At 41.2% G+C, this 24518-nt stretch overlaps 2 protein-coding genes across 5 annotated transcripts in view; one reads left to right on the top strand and one right to left on the bottom strand.

Annotated features, from left to right (window-relative positions):
* The window catches only part of ITGB2 (integrin subunit beta 2), a 44075-nt gene extending 28410 nt beyond the window's left edge, over nucleotides 1-15665 (top strand). For both annotated transcript variants that reach the window (XM_034426860.3, XM_060689395.2), the window contains exons 11-16: nucleotides 1450-1637; nucleotides 5248-5492; nucleotides 6248-6467; nucleotides 12362-12567; nucleotides 13067-13233; nucleotides 13500-15665. In XM_034426860.3, the coding sequence (XP_034282751.1) occupies nucleotides 1450-1637; nucleotides 5248-5492; nucleotides 6248-6467; nucleotides 12362-12567; nucleotides 13067-13233; nucleotides 13500-13565 (1092 nt within the window). In that variant the 3' untranslated portion in view covers nucleotides 13566-15665. The remainder of the gene's footprint in view (nucleotides 1-1449; nucleotides 1638-5247; nucleotides 5493-6247; nucleotides 6468-12361; nucleotides 12568-13066; nucleotides 13234-13499) is intronic.
* KMO (kynurenine 3-monooxygenase) overlaps nucleotides 7141-24518 on the bottom strand; it is a 48266-nt gene continuing 30888 nt past the window's right edge. The window contains exons 12-15 of one of the 3 annotated variants that reach the window (XM_087882220.1): nucleotides 23135-23217; nucleotides 22954-23055; nucleotides 22776-22835; nucleotides 7141-7167 (exon numbers count right to left, since the gene is read on the bottom strand). In XM_087882220.1, coding sequence (XP_087738346.1) covers nucleotides 7156-7167; nucleotides 22776-22835; nucleotides 22954-23055; nucleotides 23135-23217 — 257 coding nt within the window. In that variant the 3' untranslated portion in view covers nucleotides 7141-7155. Of the gene's footprint in view, nucleotides 7168-16313; nucleotides 16937-21973; nucleotides 22564-22775; nucleotides 22836-22953; nucleotides 23056-23134; nucleotides 23218-24518 lie in introns of those variants that run through there. The other 2 variants (XM_034426861.2, XM_034426862.3) reach the window with 2 other exon arrangements.

The raw sequence follows: 24518 nt of genomic DNA, 5'->3' as shown, positions 1-24518 counted from the left end.
ATCTGGAGACAATCTTCATTGAAGTTGCTTTTGCATACATTTAGTGCCAGTTGTTTTATAAAATATATTTCCTGCTCAAGATAAACCTTGTTCAAGGTAGGACAAAATGTAGCTTTTAATACCGGAGTCAACATATCTTGTCTGATACCCTTCAGCCTATATTTTGTGGCTTCTTCTTAGCTACTGAGCTTCGATGGATTCTGGCCTTGAAACCAGACCCTGGGACCCCCCCCCACCCTCTCTCATCGGTTACTAGCAGAACATTTCTCTCTGCCCACTTCCAAACACAGGAAGCACACTAGCTCCATAGATCCTCCACTTTGTAAGTGGCCCATTGAGGCAGCTCTGGAAAGATAAAGCCTTTCATTGCATGTAATACAAACGAGTGACAATAACCTTCAACATCAGCCCTCATGCAAGGCCAATAGAACTGATCTTTTACTAGCTTAAATGTTCTCTCTGGTCTCAAATCATCATGGTCATGTAAATCATCCAGCACTGTCTCTCTATGCTTTTCAGGTAGAAACAATTGCCACTTATCTTCAGAACTATCTGAGGGGTCCTTTTGTAGGCCACCACATTGTAGAGCTGCAATTGATCCCATTCTTTATGCAACAGATGGGCTTCCTTCAGTAAATCAGTCAGCAAAAATGTCAGCTAACTGCTTTTTAGGGCCTTCACAGTCAAGTTGTACAAGAGGGTCTTCAGCTTGATCCTTCCTCAAATCTTTCTTTATAAGAACAGGTAGACCTCCATCTCTCACTTGTATTGGATTACAATATAGTTTGGGGACACATATGGCAATGACCCCAATAGTTTCTGCCCCTATTGCTCCTCTAGTTCAATGTTCAACTCCTTGACACAGGTCTTGTATAACCTCTGGTGTCAACCAAATCCATTCATCAACAGTGGCTTTAGTTGTAAGTCCTTCTCGATAGGTTGTCTGAATCTCTTTTTCCCATTCCTGGTCAATACTTTAAACTGAAGTGGAATCCAGAGGGGGCAACCAACCATTGCTATCCTCTGGCATCAAGTTTGGGTTATTACCCTTTTTTCCCCCAAATAAGACATCCCCTGATAATAAGCCCAACTGGGCTTTTGAGCGCATGGCAATAAGGCCAAGGGCTTATTTCAGGGTTCAAAAAAATATAAGACAGGGTCTTATTTTCAGGAAAACCCAGTAAGTTATTAGGTCCTTAGGTTATTAATTAGGAGCTTTACCAACAATTGTATCTTATTTCCAAAGTTCATACGTCTCTGTTGTAAATATCTCTGCAACATCCATTGTTGAATAATCCTTGAAAACATAGAATTTTATTTAACCAAATGATATTCATAAAAAATAATTTGTAAATAATTAGATAAATAATTAATGAAATACAATGTCTCTATTAATTATTTTAAATGTCATTTGAGACTAGATGGGGCAGTCTTCTTTTTTTCTTACAGATTACCTTCCAAGTGCAAATTACAGCAACATCATGCATTGAAAATCAGACTTTTACTCTGCAGCCTCTTGGTTTCACAGACTTGACCACTGTACATATATACAGTCGGTGCAACTGTGAATGTGATGAGGAATTACCAAATAAATCTGATTGCAATGGACAAGGGACTATAAACTGTGGGATTTGCAGGTAATCTAACTATTTTAGCAACACAAGTCAAATATTTGCTATTAGGTAGTCCTCAGGTTATGACAGCAATTGAGCACCAGTTTGGTCTAATGTTTAAGGCACCTGGCCAGAAAACAGGAAACCATAAGTTCAAATCCCGCTTTAGCTATGAAAACCAGTTGGTGACTTTGGGCTCTTAGCCCACCTCATCTCACAGGGTTATTGTTGTGTGGAGGAAGGTGTGTTGGACATGTGATTATAATTTCTGTGATAACCAAAGCGATCATATAGTGCAACATCATATTGCTGTATCACTTAATGACAGCAGTCGCAATAGGTGCAGTTGCCATTGTAACTCCAGGACTATTTAGGTCATTAAGCAGGAAGAGGTGGGAATTCTGGGCAAGGAGTACAGGTGATGCACAGATGTCATGAGGCAGTGTGCAGATACTGCTGGCAGGTGATATAGACAGTGTGTGCTGGCAGGGGTGTGTGTGCTATGGATTATGGGGTTCCTGGCGCTATGTGAACTTGATTGTTCTCTTGCAGACATTTCATTACCAAACTAGGTAACATCATCAGTGCTAGAAGGCAGTGGTGATTGCTCTTGTTTGATATATGAGTGGCTTGCCCTATTAGTGTTGGTGGGAATGGTCTTGGTGGTCCCTTGAGTAGGCTGTTGTTTATTGTTACCTTGTTTGACTGAGTTGATTATTGGTCTAGTATTAATTTTGGTAATAATCTCTGCGTATCTGGCTTGCTGGTGAGGAGGTGTTTGGGTCTTTTTGGCTTTTTGATTGTCTCTTTTGAATGGTATATACCAGTGATGGCTAACCTTTTTGCCATCGCATGCCAGGAGAGGGGGGGCGGGGGAGGGTTGCGCATGCACGTGCCCACATACATGCTCGCGCAACCCCCCTCTCCCCCACTCCTGGTACATGATGGCCTGGTAGGCCCGTTTTTCTTTCTTACCTGGTTCCAGATCTTCTCTATTTATCTGGGAAGGGCAAAAACAGCCTTTCTCACTCCCTTGGAGGCCCTCCAAAGGCCTGAAATGGCCCATTTCCCGATTCCTGGTGGGACAGGAAGTGACATTTTTTGCTGTCCCCAGCTTCCAGAGCCTCTCTAGGAGTCTCTAGGAGCCTCTCTAGGAGTCTCTGGAGGCTGGGGACAGCAAAAAAGTCACTTCCTGTCCCACTGGGAGTCAAGAAATGGGCCCTTTCAGCCTCCGTAGGGTCTCCAAGGGAGTGGGAAAGGCTGTTTTCACCCTTCCCAGATAAATAGAGAGGATCAGGAGCCAGGTAAGAAAGAAAAACGGGCCTTCCCCACCCCCCCACACCCCCAGGCCCTCCAGACACAGGAAATAGCCTGTTTCCCTACTTCTGGTGGGCCCAGAAGGCCCAAAAATCAGCTGGCCGGCACGCGCATGCACCCCAGAGCTGAGCTGGCGTGCCCACTAATATGGCTCTGCGTGCCACCTAGCATGCCTAGCAACCTGCTCGACATCGCTAATGCGCACTGAAAGCATCGAGGGACATATACGTACTTGGTGGTGGTGGCACTGGGTGGAGACGGTCGTATGCGGGGTGTGGGGTGATGGTATTGGGTGCGATGGGATTAGGACCTCACCGGATGACGCAGCAAACAGCACCTTCCAGAACGCGCTGATGCCGCTAACACTAACGAGGGGTATGGTAATAAACAAGGGCGCGGTTTAAATGGGTTAATGGGAGGATGGGCTATATAAACGTTCCTGGTGTAACGTAGCGCCGATTTCATTCGTATTTACGAATCACAGTGTGTAGCCGGATGTGGATACGAATAAACCAGCGTGCCAAAAAGAGCTGAATAAGGCTGTTGCTGTGTTTTGATTGCGCCTCGCACGGCATTCCTGAGACCTGTGGCACGCGTGCCATAGGTTTGCCATTATGGGTATATACTATGTAGATGCTGTTTATGTCTATGTAGTATTGATATCTGATTTGTCATTGTCAGGGTTCCAGGAATTCTCTAGCATTTTTGGACTTGGCTTGGTCTAGGATCTTCAGAGTTTCCCAATTGAAACCATGGTTAAGTCTGTCCATGTGTTGTAAAAATAAGGAGTTTTCACCATTTCTTCTGAATGCTAGTTGGTGTTCATAGATGTACTCTGCTAGTCTTCTGCCTGTTATAGTTTTGAAAATGAATTTGATTTGTAGTTTGGTTTTTCTTTTTCCAGCATGTCTCCAGGAAGTAATCTTCATGAGGGTTGTCGGCCTTTATGTGTGTTCTGGTGTGATGGTCTATACTAATTGTTCCTTGAGGTTTTCCACAGTGTGCTGATATTCGTTTAGTCTGAGGTGTGCAATCATGATCATCAGCCATATAATGTTATGCTTACTTTCTTGGGCCATTTTCCATCCAGCTGTACAGTTTATTGGAAATTTGTATTTCACCCTGGTGGGCAGGGCATGCACCTGGAACCATGAAGACCACTCCTACCAACACTGACAAAGCAAGCCACTAGTGCATAAAAGAGAGCAAACCCCACTCCCTTCTAGTACCGATGTTACCTTCTAGTAGACATTTGGTAATGAAACTTCTGTAAGAAAACCAAGTTCAGAGTGTACCAGGGACCCCACAGATCTACTCTGAGGTACACATACTGTCTTTTATTGCTATAGAGTACCTCAAACTTCATAGGAGCTCCTCGGGGGAAAAAAGCAACTTGTGGGAGTGAGTTGCAACCTTCCTTGCTCACTACCCTGTTGACTTTGTTGTGGGAAACCAGCAAGGAAGGTTGCAAATGGTGATCATATGATTATTGGGGGTGGGGGTGGGGAAGGGTGCTGTTATGGCCAGAACCTCAAGAAACAGTTATAAGTACCTCTTGTTCAGCACCATGGTAACTTTGAATGGTCGCTAAAAAATTTATTGTAATTTAAGGACTAGCTGTATATCAATATTTTCATGTAGTCTGTCTATAAAAAAACTGTTCTCATAGAAAAAAGAAATGCCTGCTTGAATTTTTTCAAGGCAAGGAACTTAACTTGAGAACAATAAATAGTAATAAAAAACATTTTGGGGAGGGCTCATGGTCTCCCAGTTTCTAGACTAATGCCTTAACCACTACATCAAACTGGCCCTCTGAGTACCTGCCTAGCAAATATTTCATACTGAATCATTTTCTTATCAAATTCACAAATCTTCTGGGTAATTTTTAACACATGCATAGTATACAGAAACTTTTTAAAAATGTAAAACATAAACTTATGAAACAAAGTAGAACTAAAAAAATCTGATTGTATATATTTATAAATGTAATACTTGCCTGAAACCTTTGTGATTGTTGCAAGTGAATTCAAATAGCAGTTTACTAACCTGAGGAGAATAGTGTAATCTGTACAGTCTGAGCAGCAGAGGCATCTATGGGCTGGACTAAAAAGAAATTAGTAGAATAATTCTATGCCTCTCCATCCAGAAGTAAAATCCAGTGGGAATCCTTTTTTGTTGAGTATATATGGATGCAAACTGTATAGTAACAGATTATAAATACAGGTAAAAGAAACTGTAGTTGAAAATAAGGATGAGCATGCTAATGTTGCTTGCTAACGCTATTCTTTGATGTTGAATATTTCTTCTTTCATGCCAGGTGCAATGCTGGCTATGTTGGAAAGAATTGTGATTGTAAGACTGGAGGCAAAACCAGTAAGGAACTGGAAAAAAGTTGTCGAAAGGACAATTCTTCAGTCATTTGTTCTGGCCTGGGAGATTGTGTATGTGGACAATGTATTTGCCATACTATGGCAGATAGCAAAAAGCATATTTATGGTCCCTTCTGTGAATGTGATAACATGAACTGTGAACTTCACAATAATCTAGTGTGTGGAGGGGAAGGTAAGTGACTGATGAAAGCTGAATATGAAAATACCAAATTTACCTCCTCTGGCCTTTGATACTATTATTCCAGACATTTTTACTATAAGCTGTAAAACATGATTCCCATTTTGCACTCTATGTTATTTTTCTGCATTTTACAAAGAGCTGTATAAATAGCACTTTGATCCACACTGTATAATCTGGAAGTAAAGCAGCTGATAACCATATACCTGGGATGAATTTATGTGTTCCTATAAATAAATGTTGACTATTTTCTTTAGAATATTGCTTACTTCAATTTTTGAACATCCAGTTTGCCAAGGACAAGCTGTTCTTGCATTTTTTAATTTGATTTATATGCCGCCCTTCTCCGGAGACTCAGGGCGGCTTACAATGTGTTAAGCAATAGCCTTCATACTTTTGTATATTTATACAGTCAGCTTATTGCCCCCACAAACTGGGTCCTCATTTAACCTACCTTAGAAAGGATGGAAGGCTGAGTCAACCTTGAGCCTGGTAAGATTCGAACCTGCAGAAATTGCAGGCAGCTGTGTTAATAACAGGGTGCAACACTGCAGTGTTTTTCATATGATGCACAGAATTCCAGGGCTTCTGTACCTGCAGTGGGTCACTTGTGAATGGTTGGCCATCTGCAGCAGAGTGCTGGCCTGTATTTTAACTTAATAACTCTTTCTAGATAATGTGGATGTTATGTGTCAAGGAAGATGCAAAGAAATGCTTTTGGTCCTAACCTCTCCAATTTCTCTTTTCAGCAAGAGGTTCTTGTGACTGTGGGAAATGTAAATGTAACCCAGAATATGACGGCACTGCCTGTCAGTGCCTAGCTTCAACAGAAAAATGCCGGAATAAGAATGGGAACGTGTGCAGTCTCCGTGGGCAATGTCAGTGCAATACATGCAAATGTAATGGACGCTATCAGCCCCCTCTCTGTGAGGACTGCCCAAGTTGCCAATCTCCCTGTGCCAAATATATGTAAGTGATATGCGGGAATTGTCTACTTTGATCCAACTCCTTATCATCACTTAATTTCACTTTGCTACTTGTAATATATGAATCAATCAGCCTGACATCAATACCTGGAAGATTCTGGAAAAGATAATCAAATACTGAAAAGCGAGCAAAGCTATTACTGGAAGCCAACATGAGTTTGTAAAAAAGAGATCATGCCAGACAAATTTTAATGCATTATTTGACAAAATGACTAAATTAGTGGACTAACACAATGCTAGTATACTTGGACTTCAGTGAGGCACTTGACAAAGTAAGCCACCACCTACTTCTTGGTAAGGTAGAAAAATGAGGGATCAACAGCATCTGTCTGATGGATTCATAACTAACTTGAACTACATTCAACATGCCATCCTCAATGGAACTACATTTACATGGAGGAAGCATGCAAGGTTCTGTCTTAGGCCCAGTACATTTTCATAAACAATTTCAATGACAGTATAGAAGGGGAACTCATCAAATCTGCAGATGACACCAAGCTGGCAGAATAGGCAACACTTTATAAAATAGGCTCAAAATACAGAAGGATCTTGACAGACTCGAATGCTGGGTCCTATCCAGTGGTGGGTTTCACATTTTGTTATCACTGGTTCGCTCTGCGCGTGGATGCTTGCTTCACGCACTTGTGCGCCTTCTGCACATGCACCTGGCCTCAAAAACGTACCTAAATAGGATGGCATAGCGGGGGGGGTGAACTGGGGCGAACCGGCTGAATACCACCTCTGGCCCTATCCAACAAAATGCAATTCAGTGGTGAGAAAAGTTAGGTTTTATACTTAGGGAAGAAAAACCAAATGTACAGCTAAAGAAAAGGTACCTGGCAGTAACTGTGAGAGGAAGCTAGGAGTCCTAACGGACAGCCACTTAAATGTGAGCCAGCAGTGTGCAGCCAAAAAAGGCAATGCAATTCTAGGCTGCATCAACAGAGGGATAGTATCAAGATCACATGAAGCATTAGTGCCATTTTATACTGCTGTGGTGAAACCACACTTGGAATACTGCATCCAGTTTTGGCCACTATGATATAAAAAAGATGTTGATGTTCTAGAAAGAGTACAGAGAATGGCAACAAAGATGATTAGAGAGCTGGAGGCTAAAACATGAAGAACAGTTACAGGAATTGGGTATGTCTAATCTAACGAAAGGATGGACAAGGGATGATATGATATGAGACTAATCTTCCAATATTTGAGGAGCTGTCGTAGAGAAGAGGGGTTAACTTATTCTCCAAAGCACCTGAGAATAAGACAAAAAGTAACCGATGGAAATTTATTAAGGAGAGATGTAACTTCAAACTAAGGACAAATTTCCTAGCAGATTAATCAATGGAATGGCTTTCCACCAGAGGTTGTGGATGCCCCATCACTGGAAGTTTTGAAGAAAAAAATTGAACGGCCTTTTGTCTGGAATGGTATAGGGTCTCCTACTTGAACAGGGAGTTGGACTAGAAGACCTGCAAATCCCTTCCAACTGTTATTCTGTAATAATGCAATCCTAAAGGAATATGCCATCTTATTCCATGACTTCTAGATTTACTTAGGAGCCTGTGTTGAATGTCACTGTCTGTCAGTCCTCCCTCTGTTCAAAACTCAAGAAAGAAGACCCCCAACTCCATTGATTTAGAGAAGAGGTACTTTTACTACGTTTGAAGTGATAGCAGTGAAAGCAAGGCAAGATCTGATTCAACAGTTGCAGATTGAAAGTCACCCCAAATCCCTCCCCACAAGATCCAGCCGTGTGAGTCCAATCATTATCCAGTATGATGTTGTAGAAAAGCCCATCTTCAGGTATTTCTTCCATCTGGAGTCTCAGGACAGTTGGCCTTGACAGAGTATAAAAACCTCCCTTCAGCAGCACCATATTTCATGAGTGCAAACCTCCCTTTCAGTTCTCAAGGGACTACACTAGCTCACTTCCCCATCCCAAATATCCGAGACCCCCCCCTCCCCGTTACTATGGCAGCCGATACCAAGCACGCTGAAGAAACCCATGCTGGAGATCTGGCTGACACTGTCAGAAATCCTTTGAGAGTAAAAGTATCCAAGGAATTTGAGACATAATGAGCTGCAGTAAACATTTTGCTTGCACACTCTTTCCTTTAGTGTTGCTGTAAAGAGAAATTGGGCTACTGTCATTTCTTTTTTAGATTATATCTGACATTTCAGTACAAAGGAAAAATTCTGTAGCTAGTCTTCATAAAATCATTGTTTGTTAAACTAGATTACATATTAAAATTAGCTAGAGTTTAAGGTTTGGAAAATGATTTAAATTATAATTAATTATCCTACTTCAGACATATTTTGCAAACATGAAGCTTTCTGGAAAAGATTCTAATGCTGGGAAAGGTGGAAAGAAAGAGAACAACAGGATAACCAGTAGCAAGATGGATCTGGTTAGAGACAGATTATCATAGAGAAAATCTGTGTAGTTGTCAAGAGTTGACATAGATTTGAGAGCATAGTCTATCAATAGTTAATTGAAAAGATTAACAGAAGAAAAGATATTCTTCAGAATAACAGGAAAACAAAGTTGGAAGGGACCTTAGAGGTCTTCTAGCCCAACCCTCTGCTCAAGGAGACTTTATTCCATTTTGGACAAATGGCTGCCCAATCTCTTAAAAACCTCCAGTGATAGAGCACCCACAACTTCTGGAGGCAAGTCGTTCCACTGATTAATTGTTCTAACTGTTAGGAAATTTCTCTTAGTTCTAGAGAGATGTTCAATTAGGAAATCTTTCTTAGTTCTAGATATGTTTCCATCCATTGCTTCTTGTCTTGCATTCAGGTTCTTTGGAGAATAAGTCAATCCCTTTTTCTCTGTGGCAAACCCTTGGATATTGGAACACTGCTATCATGTCACCCTTTGTCCTTCTCTTCATTAGCTATCAGTTAAATGCTTTGAACAAATTTTACAGTACCAATAATGCAGCAAAATGTTTTTTCTATAATTACATCTTTTTATGATTTTTTTTAAAAAAGTGTGTTGCTAATAGTTCATTGGTCTTTGGGTATATAAGTATCTTAATCTATAAATGCAAATGAATTGCTTATCAATAACTTAATAACATTTATTAAATCTATAGGAATGTTGACACCACTAGAACCTTTCCTACCTTAATCTGGCTAATTAAACTTTTAACCTTTGAGTTTGTGACTGGAATAGTGATTGTAAGCTATCATCAAACATATTGTAAATGGAAGTAAATTTCCCTGGTTTTTGGGGGGAGGGAATAGGATAAACAGTTCTGGGTTCATTCTGTCAAAGAGTTCCTGATATAATACTTTAAAATTTAATTGTAACTCTCTTTTTGGTAGACTGAGCAAGTTATTGCCAAGCTTTGTGCATCATTATACTTTTTAGGTTTAAGTGATACCTTGTGCAAATATTCCTCTACTTACAACCATTTGTTTAGTGATCATTTGAAATTACAATGCACTAAAAAGTAACTTTTGATAGTTTTATACACTTATAACCATTGCAGCATCCCTATGTTACATAATCAAAATTCAGATGCTTGACAACTGGCATGTATTTGTGATAGTTGCAGTGTCCTATGGTCACGTGATCACCTTTTGCGACCTTCTGATAAGCAAAGTCAATGGGGAAGTCAGATTCATGTAACTGTGTTACTAACTTAACAACTGCAATGATTCACTGAACAACTGTGGTAAGAAAGATTGTAAATGGGGCAAAAATTGCTTAACAACTGCCTTGCTTAGCAACAGAAATTTTGAGCTCAATTGTGGCCATAAATTGAGGATTACCTGTACTGTCTTTTTCCACAGTAACAGGCTGCTGCTACTTCTTCAGACTTACTATATACTAACTCATATTTTCTTAGCAATTATACATTCATTTTAAAGCAAGGCTTTGATTTAAGAACAACAAATTCAAATTCACATTGTTCTCTTAAAAATCAAAGACCTTTGGAGGCATGATAAAATCTGAAGCAATTCTAAAACATATTTGATCACCCAATGTGATATACTGGTTTGTGATTTAAGATACAGAACTGAAGAAGTTCATTGATACTTTAGACAGATCACTAGTCCAGCATACTGTATATGCATGGGGTACTCCCTTTCAACTGATCAGAATGAGATAATAGATAGATGATAGATTAGCTAGCTAGCTAGCTAGCCAGATAGACAGACAGAGAGATAGATAGAGGTAGAGATATATACTGTAGATACTGTTATATGGTTATGTTATGTTATGTTATGTTACGTTACGTTACGTTACGTTACGTTACGTTACGTTACGTTACGTTACGTTACGTTATGTTATGTTATGTTATGTAACACATTCCCAAGCTATCATGGTGAGAATCAATATGATCAATTGTTTATCATTTCTGATCTATATTCTACTTCCATTCAAATTACAGAACATAGCAAACTCTATGAGACAACTATATAGTGCCTTTGCGCACAAGATGAGTATGTTAATTTTCAGAGCTTCCCTAAGCTGCTCCATTCGATACAAAAAGATGTAAACTATTTAGTAAACATGCAAGGCATAGTTAGTTATGTGTAATTACAGCTTTGCCCTTTTGATGTTGTTGTTGATTAGCCTTTATTTCTTTCTGAAATATCTAGGTATGCACAAACTTAGCAAATAGAAATTACACATTACAGTCTCTTCCCATCATTATTCAACACCCAGGGAAATGTCCAATCATCCTAATTTTCTCTCAAAAAAAATCTTGATCTTATTTTTAAAAATATGGCAGCAATGCATATTCTAATAAACAAAAAGTAGAGCTCATTGTAATAACACATACAAATGCACAATAACAAATTTAATTTAAATCCCAAAGTACATCATTTTTACTATTCATGTTTTGGTCTTTATGTTAACAGAGAGACAGTGAGCCAGCTGCTATATTGTCAGTATAAAGGGTTAAGCAGAACTTACCTTAAACTATTTCCATTGATTTCCCAACCTATTCAGGAATTGGCATCAATTCATTACTGTCTGTAGATTTTGGTATTAAAAATACAAAGAGGGAGTCTCCAACAAATCCTAGGCTCCTAGAGAGATATCTGTTGTACAACTAGATTTTATTGCTCCACTTCAGGTTCAGATTATTTATATCATAAAATGGTTTGGAAGGAGTCTCATTAGTATATTACCTCAGTCTCTATTCTCCTTAGTAAACAATACCAGTTGACCAGGGACAATTAATGTAAACCAGGGGTGAAATGCTCCCAGTTTTGACTGGTTCGCTGGATCCGGTAGCAATGGCGGCGGATGGTACGGAGAACCGGTAGCAAAAATCCCTCCCCCCCGCATGCCCAGGTGAGCCGCACGATCATCAGAGGCTTTTTTTATTACTTTTAAAAGCATTTTTCAGCCAAAGAGTTTGTAGAAAAAATGCTTTTAAAAGGTAAAAAAAAGCCTCTGACAATCCCAGCTGAGCAGCACGATCGTCAGAGGCTTTTTTTTTTTACTTTTAAAAGCAATGCTTTTAAAAGTAAAAAAAAAATTGTGCGCCACAGCTGATCACCCCCCCCAACGCACTGTTCTACTTACCGCATACCTCCTTTTGGCATGCACTGTGCACATGCACCTCGCATTTGGTGCGTGGTGCGCATTGCGCATGCGCAGCCAGTGAACCAGTAGTAAACTGGTTCAGATTTCACCACTGAGAGATCTCATCTATTTGAGGTTAGCTCAAATTTTTCATCCTCCTGAAACAGAACTTACATAGTATGTATTTTAATAAGTTTGGATTCTCTCAGCTTTACATCATCACTTACAATATGCTATAATATGCTATATAAAATATAGATTTGTAATGGTTCTGTTATGAAACTTTTTTAAAAAGCTTTGCTTCTTGTTTGTTTGTTTTTTAGTTCTTGTGTTGAATGTCTTGCTTTTGGGAGTGGTCCGTTTCAGAAGAATTGCTCTGATAATTGTTCAAATATTGCTCTTGAAAGTAAAGTGCAACCAAAAAGTAAAGAATGCAGGGAGAAGGATTCACAGAATTGCTGGATCTCTTACACAATGTTTCAGACTGACGGAGAAGAGCAATATTCTATTACAGTCAACCCTGAGAAAGGTATGCTTAGTGCCACATCACCAAAAACTAACATCTGTTCTCCATTGTAATATCTCTTGACTAGAAATGGCATTAGTGCTGTGTTGGTCACAGCCAGTAACAGAAACAGATCTTGACCTTCATTGTGTAAGTAATGGGAAAAGAGGCAACTTGTATTGTTCAGCATTTTGAGAGGATCTCATGAGGATTTTTCTTCCTTGTGATAGAAGACCCTGTAGGAATTAGTGAGTCAGAATTAGTTAAGAGGTCTCCCTGATGGGATGGCGAACCCTGCCACTGACAGAATATGTGGCCTTTAAAGAGTTTCTGGCAATCTCATATGGAGATTCAGGATCTGTTATTTATATAGGGAAAAGTTTTTGAATTCTGCCTCATCTTTATCCATTAAAAAAAGTTTACCACTAGTATGTAATATATGCAAACAGATATAGTCTTATAAAAACATACCTAGCGCTCAGTCAAGCACACGTATTTTAATCATTTTTCCTTCTTCTCTTAGAATGCCCCCAACCCCCAAACATTGCAGCCATAGTGGGGGGCACTATAGCTGGAGTGGCTCTTATTGGGCTCCTTCTTCTCCTGGCTTGGCGGCTAGTGGCAGAGTTGATTGATCGCAGAGAATATCACAGATTTGAGAAGGAAAAATCCAAGGCCAAATGGAATGAGGTAAGATGTTTAACTCTTGTGACGAGATATAAAGGAAGAAGACCCTCTTGTGTCGTTTTCTTCCTGTATTTGAGTTATTAATCAAAGTAATTGATTCAGCTTGGGGTACTTGGGCAGGCCTTTGGTTTAGATTCTATCGTCTTCCTGCTGTTTATTTTGGGTTTTATCACGTTAAGTGAGTGTATAATTGTCCATCTGAATCCTGATCTACTTTTGAAATATTAGGTTTTATTAACAGCTAAAGGTTTCTGATGTTTTATTGACAGGCTGACAATCCTCTTTTCAAGAGTGCCACTACCACTGTTGTGAACCCCCGATTTAATGGCCAATGAAATGAAACTTCAGCAACAGTGTAAAGCACAAAGAAACTCTTCAGCAGAAAAACAGAAGATGAATCCATTTGCTTTTCCTAAATCAACGGTTATTGCTGTATAATATTAGTTATTTTTGAGAAAACCATTCTGTGGGTTTTCTGATTCATGATTCTATTCCATTTTTTTTAAAAAAACTAAGCATTAGAGAACTTTACTGCATAACTCAGATGAAGCACTCAGAACAACTAGGCCTCTTCCATTCATCAACCACACAAACTGTAGAAATTTGAATTTTCATTTGTGAAATTACCTAAAACTCTACTATATTACTATATAGTATGTAAATAAAATTGCCAACTGCCACTCAGGGAGTTCTTTTAATTAACAATTTTGCTTAATTAACAATAAGGCCTATTTTAAGGTGAGGTACATAGTGAGAAGGTGATGAGCTATTACCACAAACTGGCAATTTTCCCAAGTAAGCACTATGTTGAATTCAAAACAATCAGAGCAGAGCAGCCAATCAGCATTCAGTCCCTTTGCTTTAAATTGTTGCATTTACTACCTCAGAGGGCTTCCAGCACTTAACACATTTCTAGCATTGCTCTTTCCATACATATTGCCTATATGTACCTATGTGTATGCTTGTCTTTTAGTTTACAAAACCAAGTGAGTAGTCAGAAAATATTGGGGGATTTTTTTGTGTGTGTGGGGGAATATTTGGCTATTGTGGAATAGCGTCAAATGGCTTTGGCTCATCCATGATTGTAGGTCAGCAAGCTTTGTGAGGTCTTGTCCAGCAAACCCAAAATTTTGTTTCTGGTTGTAAGGGACAAGTCTGAAGCTATTATCAAATGAATTGGAAAATCCATAAAGACTTTTATTCACCTGGTGCTATATCAGGGATCTGATGATCTGATAACTTTGAGGAGCAGATTATGAACTGAGGATGAGATTCCTTTTGCCAGATATCTTGTCTGGATAGCAATTGGCCATTGAAGCCCCAGTAATAGGATTGTTTTAAACAATAACATGTTGGTAAAAATGTATTTGCATTTCTTTTCCACTGTTCAGAATGTTTTGTTAGTCCAGAAAAATGAGTTTTTCCAAAAGTATTACCCAGTGAGTGATAAGACTGAGTGGTAACTTCCATTTTCTGGTTTAAACTTAACTATATCAGCTGCTGAATATAGAAAACCCTTCTACTGAAAAAATGCTGACAGATCCACAAATTATGGTATAGCTTTCTTTGGGCTGTTGATTAGCGCTACATTCAAAGAACATGCTAAGTCATAAATCAGGCAAACCATATTATGATTGATGAGATGCATGAACAGAGTTTTATCCTGGTTTACCAATTGAATTAAACCATTTTTACTAATTTGGTTAAATTGGTTAAGTCCACAGAATATAAGCAAATGCAAAGCCAAGCAGCATGAGACATAGTAGCAGATGAGATGTTTGAAAGCTGTGTGTTTCATTTTTGATCTATTGACATATGTAAATCCTAAATTTTCAGCACTGTAGACATCAATTGCTGACATGAAAGCACAAATTCTGGACACTACATGAGGAATAGTATTGTCACAAGTTACAACCCATTTTAACAAATTTTAATTAATAGAGTGGTATATGAATTAAACTTCTTTGTGGGTTAAAAAAAAAACCCTGTAGTTCTACAGAAAAAGATTGGTTTGATCAGGCAAGCTGTATGCAACCAAGATGAAACAAGATAATTGCAGTCACTTTAGCACTGTATATTAAAGTTTGTCAATTCTTAAGATGCTAGGCATGACCCTCCACAGGGAGAGAAAATGGCAAGACAACAATTGGAAATGAAATTCTCCCGTTTTGTATTAGCACTGCAATGTATCACATGTATAGGTATGAAGGGAGCAGTATTTTTGATGTCACAAATGTGCATAGCATTGTTTTCATAAAATTTTGGCTTGTTGCAAATCCCAGGCACTTAATAAGGTACTTGATAAATGTTGTTAATGCATCATTGAAATCAATAAATCTTTTACTGATTTAAAGCCATTTCAATTTGTAATTATATAGCCATGCTTGCAATTCTCAACTATACACTGATATCAATAAAGCTCATGTACATTTCAATTTGTGCTCAGATATGCCTTATGTGTTGAAGTAGTCTGAGATGTGAAAGGGATTATTTGGTATCAATTTTATTTCCCCTTAAATTATGAATAGATAGAATTTTCATACGTTTAAAGGCAAGCAGGAGAAGATTCAGCTGGGATTAAATAGTAAATGAGATTCAGGTATGTAATCAGAAATACAACAGATTCAAATGTACTTCCAATTTTCCTAGTGCATACTCTCTGCTCTCTGCTCCACTATTCTTCGCAACTTTGGCCCCCACCCCACCTTCTCAGCCTCTTCCTGCTGGCTCTTCCACCTACCAATCATCATAGTATCTTCCCACCAGCTTGGCTGCCTCCCATCTTTCTAGGATTGTCTCACTGACTTGCTCATTTCCTAATTTTCCCAGTGTCTTCCCACTGGCGATCTTACCATCCTCCCAGAACCATCTGCCTTAAAATCCATTGAGCATGACATTGAGATTTAGAACTTTGGATGGAACTAATACTGTATCATGCAAGCTGAATTTCACTGTTGCCACAAAACCTGAAAGACCCTCCAGGTCATATTTTGAGGATGCGCAGGGAGATAATTATAGAGGAGAGAATCATTACCTTTCTATTGCAATTACTGAAACTGTTCTAGCAGAAATAGACAACTGGATCCTAACCAACAACTTTATTTATTTTTTCACCATACTAGAACTTGAGAACATATCCATAACAGGATTACATGAAAATATTTTTTAAAAGATGCAGAAACAATTGAATTAGATAACACCAAGCATTGCCATAATGATTATCTTATGGGAGAGAACCGAAGATGAGATGGTAGAACAGTCTTAGAAACGCCCTAGCGTCTTCTGTCAAAATGTGTTGATGATATAGCTGGGATATTGCAGATTCCTTGCAAATGAAACACAAGACAGCAAAGCAACGATGAAATGCAAGGCATGTCCAAATCTAGAAGCGGCTTGACATGTTCACTGATAACAAAATAATAGTGAATTTCTTTATATGAACAGGAATTTAGGTCTTGGATCCAGCATTCATCTATATCATATGTGTTTTTATATTTGGAAGACCAACTTCTAAAATAGAGACTAATTATTCAGAAAGCATTCATTTCTATCTCAAATGATTTCTGAAAGTTTCCCACCATTTTTAAGTATGTCTCCAGAAATCCTTTATACGAAAGTCAATTTTGGGTAACTTTCCATTTCTGAACAGATAGATGCCAATCACTGCTGCTGCTACCATGGTGAGGAAGAGGCCTCTATTGATCACCTTTAAAACAATGAAAAATTTGAATTTTAGTAAAAGGTCTGAAAAATATTGCAGGGGTAACAATTGCAATTATTTTGCCAACATTTTTAGTAAGACTTAAATCTGGCTATTTAAGGCTCTTGTTCTGAACACACATCAATGTCAGTCCCAAAGAAATTTAGGTTTGAGTTCAGCCAGCATTTCTTGCATCCTTAATTACTGTTGAATTCAGTAATCAAGTGACAGTTTAAATAAGCCAATCAGGAATTAGTCCTGAGAAGTGGGAAATTTAGAGGCACGTCAGTGGGTGAAGCCGCGGACAGCTCCAGACTATATAAAGGGCTGCCGGGGCTAGAGTAGCCATTGCTGTTTTGGAGTTAAATAAAGTGTTTCCAGTTACATTGTGTCAAGTCCTTTCTTCAATCGCCCACGATTTAACATTGGCGACGAAGATGGGATCTGAAGGAACAGGACAGCACAGCGATCTCCAAGCAATCATCAGCCACCCATCCGATCCACCGTACTGTACCGGTCAGATCATCGGCTACCGTGATGTCTGCAATCATACCACCTGCTCCATTCAACCCAACCGGGGAAGATTGGGAAGCCTACATGAAGCGATTCTACATGTTCATGGAGGCAAACGACCTGTTGAGTTTGTCAGAGCAGAGGAAGAGGGCCCTTTTTCTCACCCATTGCGGACCAGCAGTGTTTAAAATGGCAAAGGCGCTCGCCGCCCCAGCCGACCTGAAGACGATGACCTGGACAACGCTGCAGGAGATACTCAAGGCACACTACGCACCGCAGGCATCATCCCTGGTAAGAAGGCATGAGTTTTACCGGAGGGACCAAAGAGAGGGAGAGTCGATCAGTGCGTTCGTGGTGACCTTGCGAGAAATAGCTGCCGCATACGACTTCCTAAACCTGAAAGAGGCCATGAGGGATCGTCTAGTGCTGGGACTGAGAGACCTCACGTTACAGAGTAGGTTGCTGGCCCGGCCTCAAATCACATTCAAGGAGGCCTTGGAAGAAGCATCCGCAACCGAGGCATCCCAGAAATCGGCGGTGGCTATGAAGAAGATGAAAAGCGGACCACCAGTAAAGGAGGAGGTAGCTGTGCACTATGAAAGAGCGGAATCAGAATCGGAGGACGAGGACGAGGAGGATGAAGTCCATCACCTTCGGGCCGATCGTAAGGAGAGACAACAAGGGAAGAGAGAGGCCTGGTGCTCGGGATGCGAAGGAAACCACCCAAGAGCCGAATGCAGATTCCGGGATGCTATTTGCCAAAGATGCGAGAAGAAAGGGCACATAGCGAGGGTTTGCAGGGCATCCCACCCAGCCTCCAGAAGGACCAGACCCCCCGTTCACCAACGAACAGCAGAAAGTTCCAGACCAGCGGGAAGAGACAACCGTTTGGGCGAGGACAAAGAAACGATGACAGATCGAGGTGAGACCCATCAGACCATCGTGATCGGCCATGCCAGCACGGGGAGAGCAAACAAGATGGCGGCGACAGTCTTGATCGAGGGGAGACCCTGCAAGATGGAGTTGGACTCAGGATCCAGCCTATCGATGGTGTCCTGGACGACGATCAAGAAGCTGCTGCCACACATCATAGCCCGCGACCTCAAATGACAGTGCCTCACACTCATCGACTACCAAGGGAACCGAATTCCTGTGGTAGGCATCAGCAAGTTCAACGTCGCCTACAAGACGTTCAAAGCCACGCTACCCCTCACGATAGTGGACAAAGACAGACCCAGCCTGCTGGGCATGGAGTGGTTCGAGCCACTGGGGCTAGCCATCACCGGCATCGATCACATCGAAAACGACACCTGGGAGAAAGACCTGATGAGGGAGTTCGTGGAAGTGTTTAACGGAGAGTTAGGCAAGTACAAAGGGTCCCCAATCACGTTCAATCTAGACCCCCAGGTAGCCCCAATCGAATCAAACCCCGGAGGGCCCCCTTTGTGCTGCGACCAAAAATAGATGAACAGATAGATAAGCTGGTCGCGCAGGGGGTCTTAGAGCCAATAGACCACGCGAGATGGGAAATCCCCATCATGACACCCATTAAGCCTGATGGGTCAGTACGTTTGTGCGGAGACTATAAAAGTACATTAAATAAGGCGCTCCAACAAAGCGCATACCCCGTGCCAGTAGTACAACACCTCTTGCATTCCCTGAGGAGGGGAAGAATCTTCGCAAAGTTGGACCTAGCACAAGCGTACCAACAGCTGCCCGTAGATGAAGCCACCGCGGAAGCACAAACTATCGTTACGCACAGGGGGGCGTTCAAATGTAAGAGACTGCAATTCGGGGTGTGCATAGCGCCCGGGCTATTCCAAAGTCTAATGGAACGGCTCCTACAAGGAATCGACGGGGTCATCCCTTATTTCGACGATGTCCTGATATCAGCAAGAGACACGACCCAGCTGGAGCAGTGACTGAGGGAGGTGTTGACAAGGTTCCAGAAAGTGGGGCTCAAAGTTAAAAGGGACAAGTGCCAGCTAGCAGAGACCCAGGTCGAGTTTCTGGGATACTTGATAGATGAGTCGGGGATTAGGCCCACCCCGGGAAAGCTGAGAGCGATCAAAGAAGCAACCACTCCAAAAAATAAAACCAAACTGCAGGCATTTTTGGGGTTGCTTAACTTTTATAATATCTTCCTGCCACAGAAAGCCACCACTGCTGAACCACTTCACCGGCTGCTGGACAGAAAGGCGGAATGGAGATGGGGGGAGCGAGAAAGGAAAGCGTTCAAAGACATAAAGAACCTCCTAACTTCGGACAGAATTTTGGTGCAATACAGCGGGACATTGCCAATAAGACTAACATGCATCCCCTTTCAGCATTGGAGCTGTATTGAGCCATAAAATGCCAAACGGAACAGAAGCCCCCATTGTGTTTTTCTCCCGAACTCTATCGAAACCCGAACGGAACTATAGCCGATTGGACAAAGAAGCGCTAGCCGCAGTAGCCGGAATAAAAAGGTTCCATGAGTATCTCTACAGTCGGAACTTTGAACTAATAACCGACCACAAGCCGCTTTTAGGCATCATAGCGGGGGACAAACCAACACCCCCGTTTTGTCACCCAGAATGCTTAGATGGGTGGAATTCCTAGCAGCCTACAATTACACACTGCTCCATCACCCTGGGAAATCAATCGACCATGCAGACACCCTCAGTACATGCCCACTTCCAGAAACAGGGGAGGATCCAGCGCCAGCGATGACCACACTGCTAATAGAGACGATGGAGGAAGCCCGAATATCTGCAGCCGACATCGCAAGGGCCACCTTGAAGGACAAAATGTTGGCGCGAGTTTTAAATTGGATTTGGAAGGGGTGTCCGGAAGAAAAGGATATAAGCACAGAATTCCCACCATACAGACGGAGGCAAAATGAACTGTCAGGACTAAGGGAGTGCGTGCTGTGGGGAGATAGAGTCGTTATTCCAGACACATTAAGACAACACACACTCAAATTACTCCACGAAGGGCATCCGGGAATCGTGAGGATGAAAGCGCTAGCCAGGAGCTACGTGTGGTGGCCAGGAATGGACAAAGAAATCGAAACGTGGGTGTCCTCCTGCGTGAACTGCCAAGAGTCTAGGGCAGCTCCGAACTCAGCCCCTGTCCACGATTGGGAGAACCCGGGAACACCATGGGCCAGATTACATATCGACTTCGCAGGGCCATGCAAAGGGAACACGTTCCTAGTCATCGTGGACGCGTACTCGAAGTGGCTCGAAGTAGTGCTCATGACGACGACCACAGCAGACGCAGTGATTAAAGTTTTGAGACGCTTATTCACCACACATGGAATCCCCGATCTCATAGTTTCTGATAATGGGCCACCATTTACGTCGAACGCCTTCGAGATGTTCCTCGCTGACCAAGGAATAAGGCACGCGTTATCCGCCCCCAAAAAACCATCAACGAACGGTCTTGCGGAATGGATGGTGAGATCTACGAAGGAGACATTGACGAGACTGGGCCCAGGGGACATTCAGGCCAAATTGGATAAACTATTGGCCATCCAGCACATTACGCCAAGTGCCACAACCCACCGAAGCCCAGCGGAATTACTAATGGGCCGCAAATTGAGATCCCCCCTGGACAGGCTGCACCCGCAGTACAGCACGGAGAAGCCAACTGACTCCACGAGCAGAATCCGAGCGTTCCAGCCTGGGGACAGCGTACACGCAAAAAACCTGAGCAGAAACCCACTCTGGGTGCCAGCGACGATAACCCAGGTGACGGGACCCCTGTCCTACTGGGTCCAAACAACAGACGGCCAGCACTGGAAAAGGCACATCGACCAGATCAGGGGAAGATTGATGAGGGCCGAGAGTGAACCCCAACATAACAGCCAGGGGGAAGGAAAAGACAAACGAGTAGCAGCAGAGTGGGCCGGTCCACAAACGCCAGGACTGGAGACGCCAAACACCAGCCCGGAAGAAAACAACAGCGAGCATGTACCTGAGACCCCGGAGGAGGAGACGAGCACCGAAGGGGACCGGAGAGGACAGCCGAGTGAAGCGGGAGAAGGAAGCGAATCCAGGCCAGAAACCGAGCTCGAGAGAGTTCCGGAGCCCACACAGAGAGAGCAACGGACCTTAACCTCTCACTCCAAAGACACCGGAATGACTGAACTGCGCAGGTCCAGTCGAGCCTCCAAGTGACCCGCCTACTTACGTGACTATGTAGCCTAGGAGACACTGGACCGGCGGACGCTGAACTAGGGGGGAGGAGTGTTGAATATCAAGTGACAGTTTAAATAAGCCAATCAGGAATTAGTCCTGAGAAGCGGGAAATTTAGAGGCACGTCAGTGGGTGAAGCCGCGGACAGCTCCAGACTATATAAAGGGCTGCCAGGGCTAGAGTAGCCATTGCTGTTTCGGAGTTAAATAAAGTGTTTCCAGTTACATTGTGTCGAGTTCTTTCTTCAATCGCCCACAATTTAACAATTACCATTTTTATTTCTTTGTTATATTGCTAATGTCAGCGTTCCAGAAAACCCCCAACTCCCAGTAAAGACGCGGAAGCAGGCATTCTCCAAAGTTCTCTTTACTAGAATAGGTAAACTGGCACATCTGACATTATTCCGAATCTGAAAAGCCCGGGCTTTCCTTCAGTAAGTCAAAGCTCCCAAAACCATCCCACTTCTCCCCTTTCAATCACATGTTCCAATCAACGTCCGTTCCACCTCGACCCAGCCCCTAACCTTGACCGAAAGGAAGAATGTTATTATGTCTACTAATTCCCCTCTCCTAAATCCCCCTCCTACTTTCCCACACATGAGGAGGTGGCCGCATTGAAGCTTCCGGCCTAATATGGCTTCCAAGGCTGACAGCTTTCTGTTTTCATATGTCCCTTTACCTCACCATGAAACTGGCAAGATATGGCACAAGGGAAGCTGATGATAATGAGCATTTAACCATCCTACTTCATTAGTTCTCTCAGAACTGTTTGGTGAAGTTGGGCTCACATTCCAGGAAGGAAGAGAGTCCTGGAAGGAAGAGATTTAAGGGCAGCCTCTGATACCCTGCTGATCCTGAACAACCTCAGGACTCACAAATTCTAGCTAGGGGGTTATATGTAGTGGTTGTCCTGGAGTGTGTCTGGTCATGCTCTCCATCCTGATGAACAAAGAGGAGATGAATCAGGTACGACCTGGGAAACTATTTGCATCTTTACAGTACATATAATTTGATGGTAATATATATTCCAAATTTTCATCTTTATCAAATCTAAAGTGAAGATAGATATACTTCTCAACTTTTTCCTATGCATTTGCTACAATAATAAATGTTTGATGTAGGTCAGGCAAATGCATCTGAATTTAATTTACCTTATTCTGCCATTTCCATCTCTGCACAGCTTCATGGTATCGGATTCTGGAGAATGTTACCTAAAGGAGATTACAAAATCAATACAGGACCCTGGGCATATCCCAGAAGGAAAAAGTGGATAATCGGGAGAAAAAAAATACATGAAAAATCCTACAGTATTAAGGTTTAGAGTCTCACCATAGTATACAGAGGAATGATGATAGAGGGCAGGAGGGCATGAAGCCAATTGTCTATATGCTTTCGGAAAATGAACCACCTTGAATTCACACGTTCCCGCATCTGAAATCAGAAAGAGATAGATTTGCATTTGGTGGCCTTGCCCATAATTCAATGGCCAATCAAATATTCTTTAACTTACCTCTATATAATTATACATGGCTAAATCCGAAATTGCATGATCGTCAGGTACCCTCAGCTTTGAGAACATTGAAAGGCAAATGCCTAAGGAAAAAGCACAGGGACAGGCCTTCTTCAGAGAGAAACTTTGATATGCCACAGAAGATGCAAATAGAAGTTGCAGCTAGTTGCCATTCCCTGATAAGCATTTGTTGCGTGCTTTTTCATGTTTTATTTATAGCTTTATGAGCATACAGTGTCTAGAGATACAATCTGTAAACTGTTTACAGTAATATTCTACTTCAATCCTTATCAATTCAGGTTCTGCAAGAGATTGCAATAAAAAAATATCATATTTTTAAAAAACTTTGTATGTCACATAATACCAGTGCTTGCAGCGTTGGAAATTTTTACAGACCATGACTCAGCTGCTGGCCTGCCATTTTGCTGTTGCAGATTAATAACGTCTACTGTATAATTTTGTAACTGTTACTTTATATTTATATCATCATGTCACTCACTAAGGGACATTTTTTCAATGTTTTGTATAAAGTTTCTAGATGTTTATACATATTTCTTAGGGTTAAGACTTTTAATAGCTTCACTGTTCAATATTGTCCATATTTTTTCATAATCAGCCTTTTCTTTAAAAAAATGGAATGAGAGTACCTTTACACAAATTACATTTAATTAGCTTAAAAAGTTTAATATTTTAACTTCAAAGGTTTAGTATGTGTGCCTTCTAAGTTTTTAAAATTTATGAAAGGAAGGATTTTAAGAATGATAACCTTGCAAATGTTTTTTGTTTTTTTCAGGAAAGGTAAGGGCCCCCCCTAATTTTTTTAGTTTAAATGGGGAAAAACTTTACATATATCATTGCTCATTAGCATCTTTACAGAAGAAATTTGTGATAAGACTTTTAGGTTTACTTGTATGTGTTTAAAAAATCAAGCAGGATTTTTTTAAAGAAAGGAAAAAATTAAGTTTCATCTACTTATATTACTGACTTACATTAGACTTCATATCCTTTCTGGCAGGGGAAAAATCAAACAAAAAACCAGAGCCACAGAAAAATATAATTATCCATTCCAAAAACCACCAACAATTATTACTGTATTAGACTATTATACCTACAACTTACTGACCATACTAATGTACTATGAGCTGTAGAAAAAAATATTTTAATGCAGGGGTTCCCTAAGACCTGAACGTTTTTTTAAAACAAGGTTGAGAATGGCCTCAGTCACACTCTTTCAGCTCCACCCCCCTCACAAGATTGTTGTTGTGGAGAAAAATGGAGGCAGGAGCATTATGTACACTTGTACAAAATAAAGGCACAATATAATTCTAGCAAATAAATACATTTCTCAGGGTTGTTGTATACAAGGCCACTTTCTAAAAGCTAG

Source organism: Pantherophis guttatus, chromosome 1, assembly GCF_059756535.1.
Source record: "Pantherophis guttatus breed Tessera chromosome 1, ASM5975653v1, whole genome shotgun sequence".
NCBI classification, from domain to species: Eukaryota; Metazoa; Chordata; class Lepidosauria; order Squamata; family Colubridae; genus Pantherophis; species Pantherophis guttatus.
The sequence above is the reverse complement of the archived record's forward strand: the minus strand, read 5'-3'. Positions and strand labels throughout refer to the sequence as shown.